This window comes from Ictalurus punctatus, chromosome 2, assembly GCF_001660625.3.
Source record: "Ictalurus punctatus breed USDA103 chromosome 2, Coco_2.0, whole genome shotgun sequence".
Lineage (NCBI taxonomy): Eukaryota > Metazoa > Chordata > Actinopteri > Siluriformes > Ictaluridae > Ictalurus > Ictalurus punctatus.
The window spans coordinates 34,549,183-34,570,792 of NC_030417.2; the positions used below are offsets into that span (position 1 = coordinate 34,549,183).

General features: G+C 38.9%; 2 protein-coding genes across 4 annotated transcripts in view; both read left to right on the forward strand.

The window, feature by feature from the left end:
- The window catches only part of si:ch211-198m17.1 (mucin-3A), a 45,181-nt gene extending 37,000 nt beyond the window's left edge, over positions 1 to 8,181 (forward strand). For 2 of the 3 annotated variants that reach the window (XM_017493998.3, XM_017494024.3), the window contains 3 exons: positions 810 to 981; positions 2,742 to 2,756; positions 4,424 to 8,181. In XM_017493998.3, coding sequence (XP_017349487.2) covers positions 810 to 981; positions 2,742 to 2,756; positions 4,424 to 4,561 — 325 coding nt within the window. In that variant the 3' untranslated portion in view covers positions 4,562 to 8,181. The remainder of the gene's footprint in view (positions 1 to 809; positions 982 to 2,741; positions 2,757 to 4,423) is intronic. The other variant, XM_017494016.3, reaches the window with a different exon arrangement.
- Positions 8,182 to 12,740: 4,559 nt separating this feature from the next.
- Positions 12,741 to 21,610, forward strand: part of mpp3a (MAGUK p55 scaffold protein 3a) — a 39,297-nt gene continuing 30,427 nt past the window's right edge. The window contains exon 1 of the mRNA XM_017484836.3: positions 12,741 to 12,876. The gene's annotated coding sequence lies outside the window, so the exon portion shown is untranslated. The remainder of the gene's footprint in view (positions 12,877 to 21,610) is intronic.

Here is a 21,610-nt window from a genome sequence, read left to right on the forward strand (position 1 = left end):
AGTGTGTGTTTTATTCCTTACATAGCCTTTAAATTGATTCTTGAAGCTATCTAACTTCCCTGAAAAAAATAAAAGTCAGAAAATATATATATTTTTTCACTTCAACTGCACGCTTTGTGATACTGATCTCTCCGAAGTCTCCGATATTCAGTTGGACCTTTCAATCATGAACCCTTTCTTGCAGTACACTGCGGTTCCGTTCTGAGTACTGAACGGACGTTGACTTATTGGACATTTTCAATCAGTATGAATAAATGAATAATTTTATTGCCACGAGTCTTTTATAAGTTTAGTCAAGACACGGTTGGGTTTATGTGTGTAGAGTATCGTGACTCTGTGTTTAGCTGCTGGTGAGCAGGGCGATGAGAAAGAGGAGGGGTGGGAGCCCTCTCGACAATACCACTGGTACAGAGATAAAACAGACAGCACAGCTAAAGCTTTATCGATAGTAAAACACTGTATATAACTGCCACAATAAAATTCTGACAAGAATTTTAAAAAAGAAATACTTATGAAAACCTGCAAATTCTTAAAGCTCGGAGTGTGTACTTTCATACGAACCATTAACCACTACTGTGGACTATGACATCAGAAATAAATTCAATTCTGAACATGGACAGCCACAAAAAAAGGTGGGATTGATATCGTATATTGTGTATGTATTGTGAATGATGACATTAGAGAGTGTTTTGTCTACATTGTGTGAGACCCTGTATGGACGCTCAGTATATTTATCCATAGAAGACATAGAAAGTCTAATGAGTGAGAAATTCAATAATATACATGTTCCTTCTATGTAATGTCCACAGGACAAAGCATGTCTCCCACACCAGTAGTCCTTACTCCCCAGACAAGTTCCAGACTTGGCCCGCCCAGCCCGTCACTCCCATCCCTCGTGCATCTCTCGCCCGCGACGCTAAGTCTGAACCCTATGGTACGGAGATGCCCTTGCCAGACAGTAGAAAACCCAGCAACGGTTTGGTAAGTTTCCAGCAGTCCTTGTCTACTTCGCATCGAAACATTTTCGAAATCCCGCCAGTTATATCTCAGCTCACAGTGGACTTCCATTGCCTCAATTAAATAGTCATTTATTTATAATCCGATCTATCTGGTTGTTATGTAATGCATCACCCACTGTGAGTATGAGGATAACTGATGCACACTTGCTTATATCTCACCTGCCAGATAATGATAATAATTAAAATGATGAGAGCACTGCTGCCACCACCAATGCACATGATGACAAAATACACAAATCACAAATGAGCTCTATCTTTTGCCTCTCTGTTAATAGAGAACAGACCTTATACCCAGTGAGACGTTAGTGATTTCAGTGACTTTTAGTGAAGACGTCATGATACAGTCTGGTCTGATCACCTCTCTTCTTCATTAAAAAAAAATAAAAAATAAATAAATAATATATATATATATATATATATATATATATATATATATATATATATATATATATATATATATATACTTGGTTCCACAAAAATCCCAAATAATCCACGTTAAGACATTCGTTAAGAACAGATAATCTAATGTGAATGCCGAAAATTACATATATATTTATTTCTTTTTAGCTTTGAAAGATAAAAGTAGGCCTGCTAGTTCATTTGTACTAGCCACCCATCATTGCCTGTGGTGTAATATATCAAAAATGAAACCAGCACTGGCGATTTTTGTAAAAATTAAGGTTTTGTGTCTTTTAGTGTGAGTATGTTAGCCTTAAGGTTATCTATACGCTATTGTGCTCCAAAACAATGACAAAATTCACGTTCAGAAGGTATATGCATTCAAAATGTACAGTCTGTTTTTACCACCAATACGGATCAACAATTTTGATGATTCTGCACTTCAGGTTCTCATAGATTTTCTGTCCGATCAAATGCTCACTAGAATCTGAAGTGTCCCACCCCCAACATTATAAAAATCCATGGTACTAACTGGGCAGTGGTGGCTTGGTGGTTAAGGCTCTGGGTTACTGATCGGAAGGTCAGGCGTTCAAGCTCCAGCACTGCCAAGCTGCCACTGTCGGGCCCTTGAGCAAGGCCCTTAACCCTCTCTGCTCCAGGGGCGCTGTATCATGGATGACCCTGCGCTCTGACCCCAACTTCTTAACAAAGAAGTTGACCCCAACTTCTTAACGAAGAAGAGAATTTCACTGTGCTGTAATGTATATGTGATCAATAAAGACTCACTAAGTACAGCTTAGCCCGGGCTGTGAGGTAGGCTAAACGCTGTTGGCTATTTAAAAAGTGGGAGGAGCCACTCCATATGTGCTGTCCTGACTTCCTGTTACAGTGGAAATTATGTCAACACATCAAATAACGCTGTGTGTTTCAAGGCACTTCACGGGGACTTTATAGCATTGTGAAGACATTTTCTCAGCATTGATTCGTACGGCACAAATCAGCACAAGTGAATGGGATGATTTTAGGCACCATTTAAATCAAAGCTAACCTCATAATGGACATCCATAGACATCTCTTGTCAGTCAATGCTTACTGGGTACTCCCAAATGGACTTCAGGGAAGATAACAGAATTGATAGAGAACATACTTTTGAATGTTTGATGTATTTTTCTGCATAGACCCACATAATAAATTAACCCCTTTTTAAATCACTGGGTGTTTGTGTGTGTGTGTTGTTGTTGTTGTTGTTGTTGATATGCATGTGATGCATGTCCGTTCCGCTTTGCCTGCATGTCCCTCAATCCCTCCATTATGATGCTTTAGAAGTTAAGAGGAAAGGTAAGATATGACATGACCTTATCCACTCATCTCCTCTCTTATCGGGCCCAATCAAATCGTTTTGGGTGTGCATGTGTGCATGCTGCTGGTGGTGGTGGACTCCTTGTTTTCTAATCAGATTAATTTACTACTCTGCTCACGATGAAATCACTGTATAGTGCAAAACAGGTTTTTCCGAAATAAAGGCGGTTGCTACGTTCAAATGGGGTTGTGTCTGTTGTGTTTACCAAAGGATTAAACATTTTGGACAGCTCTGATAGTGTTTGCATGTTGTAGTGCCAATGATAAGTTTTTTCCCTCATTTTCACCCCAAAGTGGTCACCTGTCAAATCCCGCCCACTAGCCAGCTCTCCACTATCACATGACAGCTACCAAACAGTGAGGCTAAGGGCTAACAAGTGCCTCCTCTGAGACATGTGAAACATCATAGGGCAGCATAACACACTTGGAGGCAAATGCTGTCTGCCCTCTTCCGCATACATGAGCTCACAGATGTCTTTGTTCTCAGGTCTTTTAAGTCAGTTACAAACAGTTGAGGTAAATGTTGATATTCTGAACAGTTTGGTCCCATTTCCACTGTCAGTCTCTTTGCCTTTAGACTTAACAACTGCATGCAGTCCCCTCCAAAAGTATTGGAATGGCAAGGCCGTCTCTGGGTTTCGCGTGTGAAGACTGCATTTGTTGTAAAAAAAAAAAAAAAAAAAAAAAAAAAAGGATAAACCAATATGAAGGCCAGATAGCTGTCTTTGGCTATAAAGCAAGGGATTTTGAAGAAAAGAGGGAAAATTGAACAGAGCCACTGCACAAGTGTTAGCTATAGCCAATACAACAATTTGTAATGTCCTGAAAAAGAAAGAAACCACTGGCGTACCAACAACCAGACATTGAGCAGGTTGGCGAAGGAAAACAACAGCAGTTGATGTAAATAGTCTGCGCCTTTATGGCGCATCATATGGCGCGCTTGGAGGCAAACGCTGTCTGGCACCTTTAGTTAAATGTGGTGCCTTTATGGCGCCTTTAATCTTAGCAGTTCTACGAAGCGCTTTACTGGTGTTTATTGTGTTTACAAGATGAGTCCATGTGAATAGCCCAGTTAAAACTTTCAGAGACAGTTCTCACCAAGTTCACGATTTGGTGACATTTCTCAACAATAGACATTCGATTAGTGCTCAGTGCTAAGTGTAATTGCAATGGAATTTGACTTGTTTGAAGGCTTTTATTAACAATTTACCATCACACTTGAGAGAAATGTTGATATTCCAGACAGTTTTGTCACCTTTCCACTGTCACTCTGACTTTACATTGTCAGTATAAAAGACTTAATAGATATGTGCAAGCTAAATAATTAGCTGTAGTCCACATTTCCCAGTTACCAGGTAAGAGATCGGATGAAAGCGCAAATTTATGACTTCCATTTGAACGTACTATATATATATATACATATATATATAATTATATATATATAATATACATCCAACCTGTTTTGCATGGGTTTTCCTTAATTAATTACTAAATCAATTGACTAACTCTCGTTTATTGTGTCATTCCGGAAATTTTGTAATCCTATTGCATGATGGGTGATATAAGGGATGAAAGACAGAGATTTATAGTTTCAAGTTTTATGGTGATCAGTGTTTGTCTAATATTCCCTGCTGCTTCTCTTTCAGATGGGCTCCTACGACCTCATGCAATTAGATGACATGAAAACGTTTAAGGGCAAAAACGCTGCTCGCTATTCTTACTTGGTTGAGGGCCATGAAAACCCTTACTTCAGTTCAGCAGACGAACAACCATCGTCATCCTGAGGGGAGAGGAGAGGAAACGAGAAGAGACTGGTTAATAAGTAGGACACTTGTGAAATGTAGGAGATGATGAAGAGGGGTGTAGTTTTTATTTCATTTTATTATTTTTTTTTAAACAAATACAAATGAGACTTTTTCCGGAGTCTTTCATACTCCAGTTTGTTCTCTGTTGAGGAAAATTTTGTTCATTTTTAAAAAAAAATTTTTTATGTATATCAGTTCCTCCTTACAATCGGTTTTAATGTAAACCTATAAAATGCCTTTAACATATTGCTAGCATTGAGCTTACAGCTGCTTTCCGAAAGCCTCGACCCTCATATTATGTTCCCTACTTTAGTAATTAATATCTCTTTGACCCAGACCTTGATCTTTAGATTCCAGTATACATTATGCTCTATGTGTCCATACGTGCTTGTTGGAGTTGGTCCCCACTTTGCTCTTATAATAATGTCCATTCTACTGGGAAGGCTTTCCACTAGATTCTGGAGGCATGTGGGGACTTGTATTCATTCAGCCTCGGCCTCAAGAGTTTTAGTGAGGTCGAGCACTGATGTCAAGTGAGGAGGTCTGGTGTGTTCCAGTTCATCTCTAAGCTCTTCTGTGGGGTTGAGGTTAGGGCTCTGTTCAGGGCTCACTTGAATTCTTCCACATCAACCTTTAACATGCCTTTATGTACCTCGCTTTGTGCATTGTCATGTTGGAACAAGCTAGTGCTCGACCCATTTGTTCTGCTGAAGGAAAATCTTGATTCTAGAGCAAATAAAGACTATACAATTTTGTGCTTCCAACTATAGTTACAAACTATAGTTTGGAGACGGTCCACATATGGGTGTGATGCTCAGGTGATGTATTGAATCTTGATTATAATAACTAGCTTTTATTGGTGGTGCACCATTGGTGGTGCTGTTCTTGCTTCCACAAAAATAAAAAATAAACAGTTTTAAGCTTTTTTTTTTTTTTTTTTTTTTTTTTTTTTACACAGAAAATGAGATGATATAGATGCCAAAAAACATAACCTTATTTTTGTGAATTTTTTTCTTGAAAGAGAGGGATAGCTTAGCCTTGATAGTGCATTTACTGTATACCAACCAGTCTTGAATCAGAGAAATCTTTTTGTTGTTATTAATCACTTTTATTTCACCTTTATATTCTCAGGTGAATATGATCAGGGCTCATGTCCCCCCCCCCCAAATACTGTAAAGATAATATAATCGTAACTGGTAGAGATTGTGCTCATTGTGATGCTTGCTCTACCATTGAATGATGATGTTTGTACAGTGCATTGCAAAAGTATTCACTCCCTTTCAACATTTCCACCTTTTGTAGTGTTACAACCTGGAAAAATGGATTTAATTGTGATATATTGCATGAATCTACACAAAATATCCCATAACATTGAACAGGGAGAAAAATCAATGTAGTTGATGAACAGAAAAGTAAAATAAAAATGGAAAAGATGTGATTGCATAAGTAAATGATGTGAAACCCCTAAATTCGTTCTGGTGCAAGCAGTTGCAATAAGACGTCACATAATTAGCTGAGAGTTTGTTCTGGGAAAGTTCTGGGTATCAGGTTGAATAAAAAAAAAGAAAAAGAAAACATTAAATCCACTATTAAAACACGGAAAGAAAAACTACAAGGAGACCATCCACCAAAAGTCTTTGATTTTTTTTTTTGTTTGTTTGTCAGCCCTGAACATTTACATTATAAACTTTATTTTGAAAAAAAAAAAAAAAAAAAGATTTGTAATGGTTTTAATGGTTGTAATGGTGGCTTGAATTATTACTGTTTGGTTGGACATACATTTGAATAATTGTTTGCACAGCACATTACTGTGTGTTTGATTTAATTTATTTCATGTTTTTTTTGTTACGAATGTTGCGATTGCGACTCTGAAGCACCTCATCGGTGTCATCGTTACCATTTACCAATTTTAATATTGTCTTGAACAACAGCAAGACGTGTCCAATGTGTAGTACAAACTGCTTTAGAAATAGCGTACCACTTTACAATAACACTACATGAATAATCATGCGCTAATACCTGAATCAATACTTACTTCAAATATGAACTAATGAGGAGTTAAGGCATGTACTAATCACAAACTAATGAAGCGCGTACCTTAACTAAGACATTAATCTTATGAATTCATGCGTGAATAACAACCACCTTAAGTACATCCCTGTTAAACCTTAAGTACAGGTTTGTTAGTTAATGTATTAATTAACATGTAGGGGTAAACTAAATCAAACATGCTCTATAGGAAAGAATATGATGATATTTTGAGGGGCATTGACCCAAAACATGAGCAAGAACCAAAGAGAGAAATGGGTGACTGTTCATAACGATTTAAAGCAGGGAGACCTGATTGACCTAGACATAGTAAAGCAGTCAGAATAAACACAGACTAAAACACCGGAAAATAAACTTATAACACACTGGTTTTAATATGTTAATAGATAATAGCGTCTGCTAAATGAATACAGTTTACTGTTCTAATTTCACCCTTGTGGGCAAAGGAGCTGTGCCCCGGCCCGATCCACCCAGAGCACGTACTAGTACTTCAATGGGATTTGAAGAAAAATGGATGGATATTGACGCAAAATGGGTTGAGATGAACTGATTGGTGTTTATTATCAGTGCGTCTTTCTACGTTCGATAATGAGGAACACTGTCAATTATCGAAGTGATCCAGTGCCGTCTAATGATGTTTGTGTACGCAGCTGCATACGGCAAATTATATAAACAATTTGAAACGATGCACGTTTAATTCATGTTCTTTCTCATAGAAAAAGTGTTTGATTTAGTTTACCCCTACGTGTTAATTTATACATTAACTAGCAAACACATCGTAGTTAAGGTTCGCTCTTCATCAGTTCGTGATGAGTACATGCCTTAGCTCGTCATTAGTTCCTATGACGAGTTAGTATTAATTCAGGTATTATTAAAGTGCTAGAAGAAATAGTAAAAACAGCAAGGTGGCTAAAGAGAGACAATTATTTTCAGCATCTTCTGAATGTTATCATCGCCACTATTACTGAATCAGGACCAGATTTAATCACTGTTGTACTGTTTTATTGTTTTCATTTCGTCTTTTTGTCTACTTTTGCACTTTTTTTTTTTTTTTTGCACAAATTTTAGGACGCTATAAATAGGGCTTCACGATATGGACAGAGTATTACATCGCAATAATTATTACTTATGAAAAGTTGTGGTTTAAAACTATTAAATGATATATTGTGTAGCCTTAGTTATAAGTGAATGTTTAAGAAGGGCTGGAGCTCGTTGTTCAAGGGCTCGTGATTCGTTTCTCCAAAGGGACTTGTTTATGTGCACACTCTGGTATGAATTTCTGGTATATGTTTCTGTACGCCTCTCAGTGCTCCTTTACACGTAGGAACTTTATGCACAGATAAGCATTTCATTTATTGCAGTAGCAGTGCCAATAATGAAAACTTTATTTAGACATTCATATTAATATCAGTTTCTTTTATTCAGATGTCTACAAATATGTTGTTTTCTAAATGTAAATCTTTTTTTTTTTTTTTTTGTAAATCATTTTTGTAAATTGATGTTCCAAATTAAAATATGCAAAAGACAAATAAATTTATTTAGATAACCGAGTTGTACTTTCTTAATCATTGTATATAACGCTCAGATGTTCCAAAACACAAGCTATAAGAATTTATAGAGAATTTCTTTCTTTATTTATTTTGAAACAACAGCACAATCTAAGTGATTTTTTTTTTTTTCCAGAAGAGGCATAAATGTATTTTTCTTCATTTCTCCCCTTAATATTTTTAAACGGGAGGTATCTGTCAGTCCTGTGTTCAGGTATTGAGTTCCTCTCTTAGTTATGTAATAGTGTCCAGTAGGCTGTGCATTTTCCTTTTTGCTTTCATCTTAAAAATAGGACATTGCGTTGGGTTTCCCCAAAGATCTAACAAGTTCAACATATACAGTATATATCCCACGGTCACGTTACAAAGTAGAATTTCGGAAGCAAGTGCAGATTGTGAAACATTTAATAACCAGTAAACACAAACAAAGGACTACAAACATACAAAACACTGTGGCAAAAACCAAAATACGGTAGCATAGACAAAAGCATGGATAGACGATAACGTGAGACAAGGAAAGCAGTGCAAACAGTGGCATATATACTAGTGTGCTCATTAACTGAAAAGAAAATCAGGTGCAGGTGGTCATGTGACACTGATGAATATGGTGCAGTGGCTGCTGGGATATGAAGTCCAGAGTTCCCTCGTTGATACATGATACCCACAAAACCTTACCTCAAGTTAGGAAATTTTTTACCTAGCCAAAACTCAGTTGTAATGTCTTGTTACGATTGTCAGACTTAAATTGAACACCTCATTAAATAATATAACACCTAAATGCAAATTTAAGTTATAGTTAATTAGTTAGGGTTATAAAACGGAATTTAAAAAAAAAAAAAAATCTGTAAAATTTAGAAATAAAAGACAAAAAGGCATGCTGGTACAGGATAATAATCAACGACAGAGTGATGTGTTGTGGCCCGGCATGAAGAGGACTTACTGTTACCATCCCGAAGTGGTTTAATTTCCTATAACAGCATGTCCTGAAGTGTTTTATTTCTTTTAAACAATGGCATTTTGCCAACACCAACCATTTTTTACATTTCATTAAAGAACGACACTGTATTTTTTTTTAAACGTTTATAGTTACATTTAATGTTGTGGAATGTTGTGTTATCACTTTCTATAGACAGTCCCTTCTCTCACTAGTGTCTAGTATTTTTCACCGTTCTGAAGAAACTTTGAAACTGGTCAGATAATTAAGTATAAACGTGATAGTATTGTAAAGGTTTGCTGCAGTTGTTTACAGTGTACATAAAACGTACATCACGTGGGAAAACAGAATAAACGTTATGCTACTTCCCAGTTTCCAGTTCAGCTAAACACTATGAAATAAGCAGGATTTAAATAAATGAATAAATAAATAAATAAATAAATAGGTTCATTTGTCAATTGAGGCTTTTAGGCGCTCTAATCCAGGCATGGAATTATAACAAAAACTCCTGCACACACACACACACACACACACACACACACACACACACACACACACACACACACACACACACACACACTCCGTCAGGCCCTATATCTTCCGCTGCAGTAAATCATCCAGGCGGTTTGGAGACGTGATTTCAGTCTTGGTCTTGGCGTCCAGCCGAGTAATAACTGCACTCATATACAGCATAAGAAGCGCTCCTTTAAATTGACAGTGTATGTGGTTTTTGCTGCAAAACAGGAATATTAAATTCAGATCATGAGTCTCTGAGTCAGCTCTCCTGAGTTCCGAGCTACCCAGTGTTGCTGTCTCACAGCTCCAGGGTCCCCAGTACGATCCTCAGATCAAGTGTCCGTCTGCGCGGAGTTTTGCACGCTCTCATCTCCATGTCGATGTGGGCTTCCTTTAGGTTCTCCAGTGTCCTCCCCACCTCATAACATCATGCAGGTATTAAAGATGCACCAATAAACAACAACAACAACAACAACAACAACAACCCATGAGTCAGCAGACTACGCAGCAGTACTCATGAGTCAGCTAGACAGGTGAGAAAAAGGAATTTCTCCAGTGTCCTGTTGTAAAACATGCACAGTGCTATTAGGATGCATTACAGCTATTTTAGACAACATCATTCATTTATATCGTATATTCAGCGCCAGATGCCAGAGAAACCCCACACGGACACGGGGAGAACATGTGAAACTCTGGACAGACTGTAACACGAGCTCAGGGTTGAACTGGGGACTTTACACTACCTGCTGCGAATAGAAATAGTATTATTAAAGACTGAGATAATGCTAGATTTTGGACTTATATTAGATATTAGATATTGAAAGATAGTGATCTTTTACACAGGGTTCTTTTGTTCGGTATTTCTGTAGTATGTTAATGCATTTTCCGTCTGAAGAAGCGAAGCATAAAAACCCGTCTAGCCCAGTTTTGGAGAAAATTCCGGATGCTGGAGTGAGTAATGATGCTTGTTTGCTTGCTAAATCTCTCCCTTTGTCCCTCCCTCCTTGTGTGTGTGTGTGTGTGTGTGTGTGTGTGTGTGTGTGTGTGTGTGTGTGTGTGTGTGTGTGTGTGTGTGTGTGTGTGTGTGTGTGTGTGTTCACAGGCGGTAAGACTCTTTCCCACAGAGACAGGGGGGCGAATCCGGGTTAACAGATGCCGCCTGAGAATCAATTAGACAGAAGCCCGTAATAACCTTCATGACCCCGAACGAACTGTACACTAATTAATGAGGGCGTAATACTGTACACATGGCGTCAATCTCATACCGGGCCACTTCATCATGACTCCCACACAACACAGTGCAGTATTCTCCGTGTCCATCATGAACAGAAATGTGCACACACATTTTGTTTAGACTCACAAATTGCCACTCCAGTCCTGTTCCATTTACATATGGAGGTGTCGGTGTGTTTCCTGCTTCAGTCACAAGCAGCTTTAGAGAAATCCGGATGGAGGTCCCTGATGAGGTGTTAGAGATGACAGTAGTAAGGAAAACCTTCTTGAGACACCAGACCCTACAGGGAATCTGCCTTCTTTTGGGTGACTCCGGATCGTGGGATTATAAATCATTACAGCATACAGGTGTAGAAGAGTAAAGACAAACAGTACGGTGTGTTGAAAGGATTGTTCTCTGTCTACTGTATGTGTGATTATCAAAGATTATACAGACTATAATTTCAGGATGTTTTTGGGTATTGAGAATGAAAAAAAAAACTGATTGAGTAAGTTTACTCAAAACTTACTTCCCCGATGAAAAATAAACAAACAATAGTAGCTGTCATAGAATTTGTATTGGTTTTAATGGTTATAATGGGAATTGTATTGTTTTAATGGAAACTGTAATGGTCCCTATGGGTCTATACTGGTAATTTGTAGCTTTCAAATGGTGGCATGTTATGCCTAGTGGATACCATCAAGGACCAACATCCTTAATAAGTCCTACTATGTAATGGAAACCATTTGGTCATGTTTTAATTTGTTAATAGATGATGGTTTGTAATTGGAAACAATTCAAAGTTTTGTGATGGTTTGTATTGTACTTTTATTTTATTTTTCTCAGCAAGGTTGTAAAAGAAGTAAATGTTTTTAAATGATTTTTTAAAAAAATCATAATTTATCATTTTTATGAACACTTATTATCCAATCCGAACTTTTAAGTAACTTTTGGTTACCAAGGCAACCTTTACCAGAACTGCTATACCATTTTTCCACCCATGGTCAAACGATCCAGTCAATTTGTTCGCTTTCTTGTTTCCGCATGTTGATGTATTTGAAATGAGCGGCTAGCTAGCTCGTATCTAGGATAAGAAGGGTTATGCTAACACATTCAGTTGTTAGCTCATTACTGCTAGCAAGGAAAACAGTAGCCTTTTCTGCTCAAGTGGTCGAAACACCAACCTTTTTTAATTTTTTTTTTATTTAAGAAAGCAACTCAGAGGATCACAATTAGGCTATTCACCATGCTAAGTAGCCTAATGATATAAGGTGACTACGTTGTCACTTATGGGCCTGTGTTAGCAATATAACTCGAACAGCGACAACCATACAACTGGAACCTTTGGCACTGGATTGGTGGCCAATGGAAAGTTTTGTGTTCAAGTTGAAAAAGGTCCACAGATGCAGATGCAGATGTAGCGCGCACACACACACACACACAGGAGGTGAGTTGAGCATTAGACTGGACTAGATTGGAGATTGGGGGATGGGAGATAAGGGGAGTGGTTTCTTTCTCTCTCCCTCTGAGTGCATGGGCTTTTAGTTCTGATGAAGCGAATGCAATTATCTATGAAATAAAATGCCATAGTTACGGATGGAGAGAGAGTATGTGTACATGTGTGGGTGGGTGAGAGCGAGACGGGGATGGATGGAGTCAAATGGACGTATCCGTGTTGACTAACGACACACCAGCCCTCCATCTGTTACTACACCCACCTGCTACTCAAATGCTTAGACGAGAGAGAGAGAGAGAGAGAGAGAGAGAGAGAGAGAGAGAGAGACAGTGTTATGAATCAATGGGAGAGGGAGGAGAGAAAGGGGAGAGTGTGTGAGTGTGTGTGTGTTGGTGAGTGAGACAGAGAGAGAAAGAGAGAGAGAGAGAGAGAGAGAGAGAGAGAGAGGAGGGAGGAGGAAAAGAGGCAGAGAGGCATCAGCAGCAGCCGGAGAGTGACGGAGAGTGAAAGGATAACCGAGAGGAACGACAGATTCAGATCCTGAGCGAGAAGCCGACAGACATAAAGAGAGGGATACAGGTAGGATGTCTCTCTCGCTCTTTTTGCTTTGCTGTGAATTTAAATACAAAGAAGGAAAGAAGGAGACGACACCATATCATCCACGGCATACGTGTGTAATTATATATATATATATATGTGTGTGTGTGTGTGTGTGTGTGTGTGTGTGTGTGTGTGTGTGTGTGTATGTGTATGCATGTATGTAAACACAGTTTATGTGTGTGTGTGTGTGTGTGTGTGTGTTTATGCCTGTGTCTTGCCTGCTGTTAATGCATCTCAGGGACCTTTATTTCCTCTACCAACAGATCAGAGCAGCACTGCAGATTGACTGCAGAAAAACAGACAGAGAGAGAGAGAGAGAAAGAGAGAGAGAGAGAGAGAGAGAGAGAGAGAGAGAGAGAGAGAGAGAAAGAGAGAGAGAGAGAGAGAGAGAGAGAGAGAGAGAGAGACAAAGGGATCCTCCTTTACCAAGAGGCAGGCATGAGACAATGTTTTGAGAGGCGTGTGTTTATCTCAGAGAGAGAGAGAGAGAGAGAGAGAGAGAGAGAGAGAGAGAGAGAATGTGTGTGTGTGTGTGTGTGTGTGTGTGTGTGTGTGTGTGTGTGTGTGTGAGAGAGAGAGACATATGTGTGAGAGACCACATGTCAGTGCAAGAAAGATGTAGGTCTTTAGCGGTTTCAGGGACACAACGTACTGAATGTGTGCATACACACACACACACACACACACACACACACACACACACACACACACACACATATATATACTGTGTGTGTGTGTATTTGTTAGCCACTCATAATATACATGCAGCAGAAGTATACTAAAGCACAGACAGCTCTCATTAATACTGAATCTCTATTCACTCACTGTAATAGGAACTCTTCTACACCTTGCTCATTAATGATATTATCTAATCAGCCAATCGTGTAGCAACAGCAGCGCAATGCCTAAAATCATGCAGATACAGATCAAGATACAGATCACTTAATGGCAGATGAACAGTGAAAAAACGTTGCCTGGTCTTTTTCCAATATAAAACTGTTCAGTTTTGGTGAGCCTGTGCCCGCTGTAACCTCAAATTCCTGTTCAACCTTCGCTGTGTTATGCATTCTGGGATGCTCTTCTGTTTAACAGGGTTGTAAAGAGTGCTTATTTAAGTTGCTGTAGCTTTCAATCTTAAGTTGCTGTAGCTTGAACCAATCTGCTCGATCTCCTCTGACCTCTGTATCAACAGCAGCTTTTTGTTTTTCAGTTTTTTTTTTTTTTTACAGTTTTTCACACCATTCTTTATTGTTTCCCCCCCCCCCGCTTACGTATAGAAATTTGAATATAAAAGGAAGCTGGATGTGAAATAGGAATATTCAACCGACATTGTTGAATTCTGCTTCACACTCAATATTATCTAGGTGCACATTAACATATTAAGTATGCACCAATAACAAACAAGAGGACATGCTGTGTCCCTTCTTTTCCGACAAGAAAAAAAAGCTAGCTCTCGTACATTAGCACTATGTTTTCTCCAAAATCCCTGGAGAGGAGACTAGTGGGACAAAAGTTGAGTATGACCACTGAATGAATGAGTTACATACCAGGTCCTTGCATCTAAAATGAAAATATTGCTAAAAATATTTTGTAACAGCAGACATGTAGATGCAGCTCAGATTTTATTATCTAGTACTTGAAGTCTGATGTTGAAATCAACCACACAAAGGATGGATATGAGTTTATTTGATTAGGCAGGGCAACATAGTTTAATAGTTGACTCCATACCTCATGGACTTGGTAAAGCTTCAGAACATACCATATTTGATTGAATCCACAATCCAATCAAACATGATTCCATACTTTTTTTTTTCACAAGGAAAGCCAGAAGAGTGAAATGTGGGGCAGCTCATTGTGCCAACTTTACTTTTACCCAGTAGAATTCCATTCAGGTCAAACAAGTTTGAAAGGACGGACTGCATGAGAAAAAAAGCCTTTGGAAGCAGTGTTGCTAACGCTGTTCAGGGGAATGTAGGCAATGCACACTCAAAAAGTAGCTAGAATTCACCAGATGACATCATGTTATGAGAAGAAGGAAGACCTTGTAAACACACAAAGAATAAAATAGAACTCATTTCTGAAAGAAAACAAACAACATTTGATCATGACATCAAAAGCAAACTATTTATATCTACAAAATCACAAACAGTAGTTTGTTAAATCAAGAAAGCAGACAAAAAGAAACAGTGGTGGTGAGAAGTTGGGAAACAGACGTGAAAGAAATGGTTATGGATAGAATTACTGTTTATTTATTGCTTGTAAAGATATATAGAAATAGAGTTGATAGAGAATATATTAAATGAGAACAATGGCGATCCGTGATTGGTCATTGAGAGCAATGGTGATCAGTGATTGGTCATTGAGAGCAATGGTGGTCAGTGATTGGTCATTAAGAACAAGGTGATCAGTGATTGGTCATTGAGAACAATGGTGATCATTGATTGGTTGTTGAGAACAATGGAGATCAGTGATTGGTTGTTGAGAACAATGGTGATCAGTGATTGGTCATTAAGAACAATGATCAGTGTTTGTTGAGAACAATAGGGATCAGCGATTGGTCATTGAGAACAATGGTGATCATTGATTGGTTGTTGAGAACAATGGTGATCAGTGATTGGTTGTTAAGAACAATGGTGATCAGTGATTGGTCATTGAGAACAATGGTGATCAGTGATTGGTCGTGGAGAACAATGGTGATCAGTGATTGGTCATTGTGAACAATGGTGATCAGTGATTGGTCATTGGGAACAATGGTGATCAGTGATTGGTCATTAAGAACAATGGTGATCAGTAATTTCAGGACTATCAGAGGGCCACCTGTCTGTCAAATGAGTACGTGAGTAAAGAATGAGCAATTAAAAGAAACCAAACATTTTAACACACCCAGAATGATGACATGTGAAAGATAAGTGACACATCTGCTTCGCAACCAGAGCCTCATTTCTGACCCACGCAGTCCAGCATGTCCTTTATACTTTATACATAACACTATTCATATTATTCTTGTGTATTACTACTATCATGAAAATGACTGGCTACGTTATGACTAGTGTTTGTAACATTCATGAGTACTTACCAGTTTGTGGTCAGTTGGTGGTAAGGTGCCAATTTGTGCATTGAAGATGTGAAGATGTTACCACATGGCTGTTAAATTAGTCACAGCCGTGTTGATCAACTATATGCTTGTTGGAAACGTTGAAAATTTGAAAGCTATTCAGTGGCAGAGGCTAATAATTGAACTACGTGAAGGCATGGTCGGAGTAAAAAACAAAACAAAACGTATTAGGAATATCCACATGTGCCTCAGATTTTGTTCTTAATTGCTAAGAAAACATTAAAGGAAGTTTTGGTTTCAAGAACATTTTCCTTGCAATTGTTTTTAGAATGTTGAAGAAACGTTATTTCTAGAATGGTACAGTCTAATTTACATAGAACCTTTTAAATACTTTTGTTTTAGTAATGATCTCTGCTATATGGTCATTTTTTTCTCTTTTTTTTACTGTTAAATGCTTTGGCGGTTTCCTAATTTTACTGGATAAATGTATGTATTGTTTTCTGTGGTTCATAAAGAGATACTCGTGCATCATGACCTATTGAAATCTATTGATGCTATGCAGCACAGGCTTGTGTTAAAACCACAAACCAGTTTGCACAGAAACATAGCAGCACTATGCAATGCGCAGTATAAATTCTCTACTGCATCCCATTATCCCAGCAAAATATTATGCTGAGAGATACATGGTCTGAACATCATATGGATTGTGATGATTGAAGAAAGGGCTGTATGATTTTGACAGAAATGATCACATTATAGGAAAACTCCACCCATCCATCCATTCATCCATCCATCTTCTATACCGCATATCCTTTTCAGGGTCACGGGGAACCTGGAGCCTATCCCAGGGAACATCGGGCACAGGGTGGGGTACACCCTGGACAGGGCGCCAATCCATCGCAGGGCACAATCACATACACACTCACACACCCATTCATACACTACGGACACTTTTGGACATGCCAATCAGCCTACCATGCATGTCTTTGGACTGGGGGAGAAAACCGGAGTACCCCGAGGAAACCCCCGCAACATGGGAGAACATAAAACTCCACCCTTAAACACAATAAATGTATTATATTGAAATATTTGCAACGTGATTAGTAATTCCGGTGCTAATTATTTTTTGCTTTATTTTTGTTATTTCTGTATGAAGTTAGCAGATGTCTCACTCATACGTGACAGGGGATATTGCGAGTGCATTTTTCACCTTTTTGGCTCACCATTTTTCCAGCAGCGTTCAGGCGTAGTGAGAAATCCAGCACAGGACAGAGTCAAAGATCCAGGATGCAATGCAACTCTATACAACGCAGCTGTGCACACAACTAGTTTGTGATCTCTGAGATGACGAGTGAGACGGCGTTGAGCTCAGGTGAAGCTTTTGAGCAGTGTGTACATACAGTATGAGGAAGTGAGACAGCTGGACAGACTGAAAGATTAAACTGCCGCTGCATCACTCAAGATGCTAGTTATAACAATTAATATTCAAGTCACTCTGGATGGCTTTTCCTTTGTGCCATGTAAGAGTCTAACCCAGGGATTGTCTTCATCTGAGATCACAGGGCATGGTTTTATTGCAGGAGCCACAAAATCCCCAGCACTTTCACAGCAGCAAGCGTATTATCCTGCCTCGGCACACTCTTAGCTTAACCTAGATCTTAAATACAACGAAAGTGAAGGAATTGGGGTAGTGGTAGCTTAGTGGTTAAGACTGATCAGAAGATTGTGAGTTCAAATCCTAGCACTGACAAGCTGTCCCTGTTGGGCCCTTGAGCAAGGCCCTTAACACTCAACTGCTCAGATGTGTAAATGAGATCAATGTAAGTCGCTCTGGATAAGGGCTGCCAAATGCCATAAAAATGAAAATGAATTGAAATCATGATAAGAAAAAAAAAGGTCTAATTGTCTAAGTCTTAGAATGGAGGGGAAAAAAATCTGAATCTAAAAATGGAGAAGATTAGGAAGTAATATAAATAAAAGACTCAGTGCCCAATAGGCAGGTTTCCATGTGTGGGATTTTGTGCAAAAATGTTTTAGCTCTTTGTCGATTCAGGAAAATGGAAATTGCATTGTGATTATCAGCAAAAAATGTTCTTGCGTAAATGTACTTCACTGCTGAAGTATAATTTTAGAAACAAACAAACAAACAAAAACAACCTGCCTTCCAGGTAGCTAGTACAAATCTTAAACATAAGGACTCATTGCCTTGCTCCTAATGCAAATAATTGTGCTCTTCTGCAAACACTCCCTATTAGACCTTCACCATACCATCGTTTATATGTTTTTCATTGTTTAATAAAAAATACACTTTCAAATTCGTTTAAAATTAGGCTTATAATAATATGGGGTGTCTGCCATACAAGTCCCTGTTACTATGGAAATGATACCGTGTTAGAACAAGCGCATTAATATAAACCTGTGACGTGCAGCTGGAACTACGGTACGAGTTGTTGTTTTGGAAAATTAACCAACACCTTCTGAGCAGATTATCTGTTGGATGCACCACATAATCTAAGGTCTCTATTTTGTATTGAAGGAGTCTCCAGTGTCAGTGCTATGTAACAGTTAGTAAGTTAATTCTGGCATGGGAAAAGCTTCAGGACAGATGACATTGTGCCTTCTGGTTTCTTAGCAACATGAAAAGTTGCAATGTTGTGTTGTTTGTTTGTTTTTATTCAATTCAGAGATGGGTGGTGAATGTCTACAACGCTTACGGAAAGAAATTTTTTGAATGAATGAATGAAAGTCTATTTCAAGAAAGGATTCTAAAGCTTAATATACAGTCCAGTCTGAAAGTATTGGAACAGCAAGGTCAATTCGATCGTTTTCACTATAAATGATTCTGACATTTGGATTTGAGATCAAAAGATGAATATGAATATTAATTCCCTGACATTGACATCTAGACGTGTTAAACAACACAGAACATGGCACCTTTTGTTTGAACCCACCCATTTTTTTTCGAGTGATCAATAATATTTAAACATGTGACCGATAGGTGTTTCGTGTAACCCAGGTGTGCCCTGGTAGATTGATTGTTTAAACCATTAATAGCTCTGAATGTCTGACCTTGGTTTGAGGCCTGAATTTCACTTGTGAAGACTGCATTTGTTGTTAAAAAGGATAAACCAACACGAAGACCAGCGAGCTGTCTATTGGAGAAAAGCAACAAGACAATAGAATTGGCCTTGTTGTTCCAATACTTTTGGAGGGGACTGTATAATATGTTAATTTAGAAAATTATGAGAAACATGTGAGCATTTTACCGTTCTTTTATATGCGTACAAGTAAATGATCGACTACACTTCTTTTAAGGAAGGGTTGAAAATCATAATGAATGAGGATTAGAATATTACGTATAGTCAAACTGAAAAACAAACAAACAAATGTAATCAACAGTCTTTTCATAATCTCATCCTGGCAATCATCAGAATCGTGAGATGGCTAAATATTCCCACTCCTGTTTACACACACATACACGACATAAACAAGCTATGTGTATCCCACGCCTTCTGAATACTTGGTATAACTGATCCCATGAGGTGATGATATCACTGTAAGGACTCTGGGACTGGGAATGATATCATCACCCACCGAAAGAAGAAACGGTGGAGAGCGAAAAAGATGGCACACATTTCACCTTCGCTTTATGTGCGTTAAACTCAATTGAATGGTTGCCTGAAGCCTCTGTTCTTGATCTCACTGAGCGTGAGTTTGACACAGTGAGGTAGAAATTACAGCGAATACTTATTAGATTGTCTTTGGAAGAAAATGGAGCTGGCCTGCATAAACGAGTGATGGAGAGCTAATATATCCAGGATTATTCAATTATAGGCACTGGCTATGATCTATGCAGCAAGTGTGTGTGTGTGTGTGTGTGTGTGTGTGTGTGTGTGTGTGTGTGTGTGTGTGTGCAGGTGTGCCTCTTTGTCTGTCTTTACCCACAGCATATGTATTTACAGTACATACACCTATAAGGAAAGAAAGCTACCATCTTTTCCTCTCCTCACCCATCGTCCTCCGTACGAGTATTAATATTTATACAGTCTGCTTGGGCCAGACGCTGGAGATAATAAGCAGGTGGATGAGACACTGCTGTAATAATAGATACTTCCTTATAACAGGTTTTATGCTGTAATACTCCACTGGGAACATTTGTGTAAATGCAATAGTGGTGTCAAAGGTGTGGTACTGCTTGTGTGTGTTAGGGATTTGGACAGTCTTGGACAGCCCCCCCCCCCCCCGCCCCCCCCCCCCCCCCACCCCCAACTCGAATCATGTATACTGAATATAGGCCATAACTGCAGTAAGACCGTAGATTTTTTTTAGGGGGCAGGACGACATTAATAACAACATAGCCTCAAAGTAAAAAAGAGACGCTCTGCATCATTTGCTCCTCTGGATGAGTCACCGCTAACAATAAGGTTTGGGAAAGTTAGCTATCACACATTGGTTGAGATTAGCCGTGATCACTCGGTGTTTTATAAATCAACCTTATTTAACGATGTGCTGTAAGTCAATCAGAACACAACCCAACGCAGGAATAAGGCCAAACATGGTTATTTTATGGTTTATTCAACATAATATTCTTCTTAAAAAATTAAGACAGCTCATTAGAACCTGTCCTTTCATGCTTTATGAATGTACAACTTTAACAGACGTGTTCTTTGTTTCGCAGGCAGACCACACACACAAACACAACGTCAAATGTGATGAGCCTAAATGACAGTATTGATCTGTGTCTGCTAGTCTGCTAACTACAGTTACATTCAGAGACTGATGTTTGTGGTTAAAATAAGGAAGGGAAGACAATACACCTGTGCACTCTCTCTCTCACTCTCTCTCTCTCTCTCTTTCTCTCTCGCTCTCTCTCTCTATCTCTCTCTCACTCTCTCTTTCTCTAGCTCTCTCTCTCTCTATCTCTCTCTCGCTCTCTCTCTCTATCTCTCTCTCTCTCTCTCTCTCTCTCTCTATCTCTCTCGCTCTCTTTCTCTCGCTCTCTATCTCTCTCTCGCTCTCTCTTTCTCTTGCTCTCTCTCTCTTTCTCTCTCGCTCTCTCTCTCTTTCTCTCTCTCTCTCTCTTTCTCTCTCTCTCTCTCGCTCTTTCTTTCTCTCGCTCTCTCTCTTTCTCTCTCTCTCTCTCTCTTTCTCTCTCGCTCTCTCTCACTTTCTCTCTCGCTCTCTCTCTTTCTCTCTCTCACTCTCTCGCTCTCTTTCTCTCTCTCTCTCTCACTCTCTCGCTTTCTCTCTCGCTCTCTCTCTCTCTCTCTTTCTCTCTCTCACTCTCTCTTTCTCTCTCTCTCTCGCTTGCTTGCTCTCTGTTTCTCTCTCTCTCTCTCTCAAATATAAAAAAATATAAAATAAGGAAGGGAAGACAATACACCTGTGCACTCTCTCTCTCACTCTCTCTCTCTCTTTCTCTCTCTCTCGCTCTCTCTTTCTCTCGCACTCTCTTTCTCTCTCACTCTCTCGCTCTCTTTCTCTCTTTCTCTCTCTAAAGCTGGCTTAGAAGTGGCATTTTCACTGATTGACAAGAAACCATGTGACTTTGTTTGGGACAAACCATTACATTGGTCTTTTTGCTCCAATGGTCTTTTTCACTTGAAGACTTCAGCCGACTTTCATTATACCACTGAGCTAGACTTGTAGCTCCAGTGC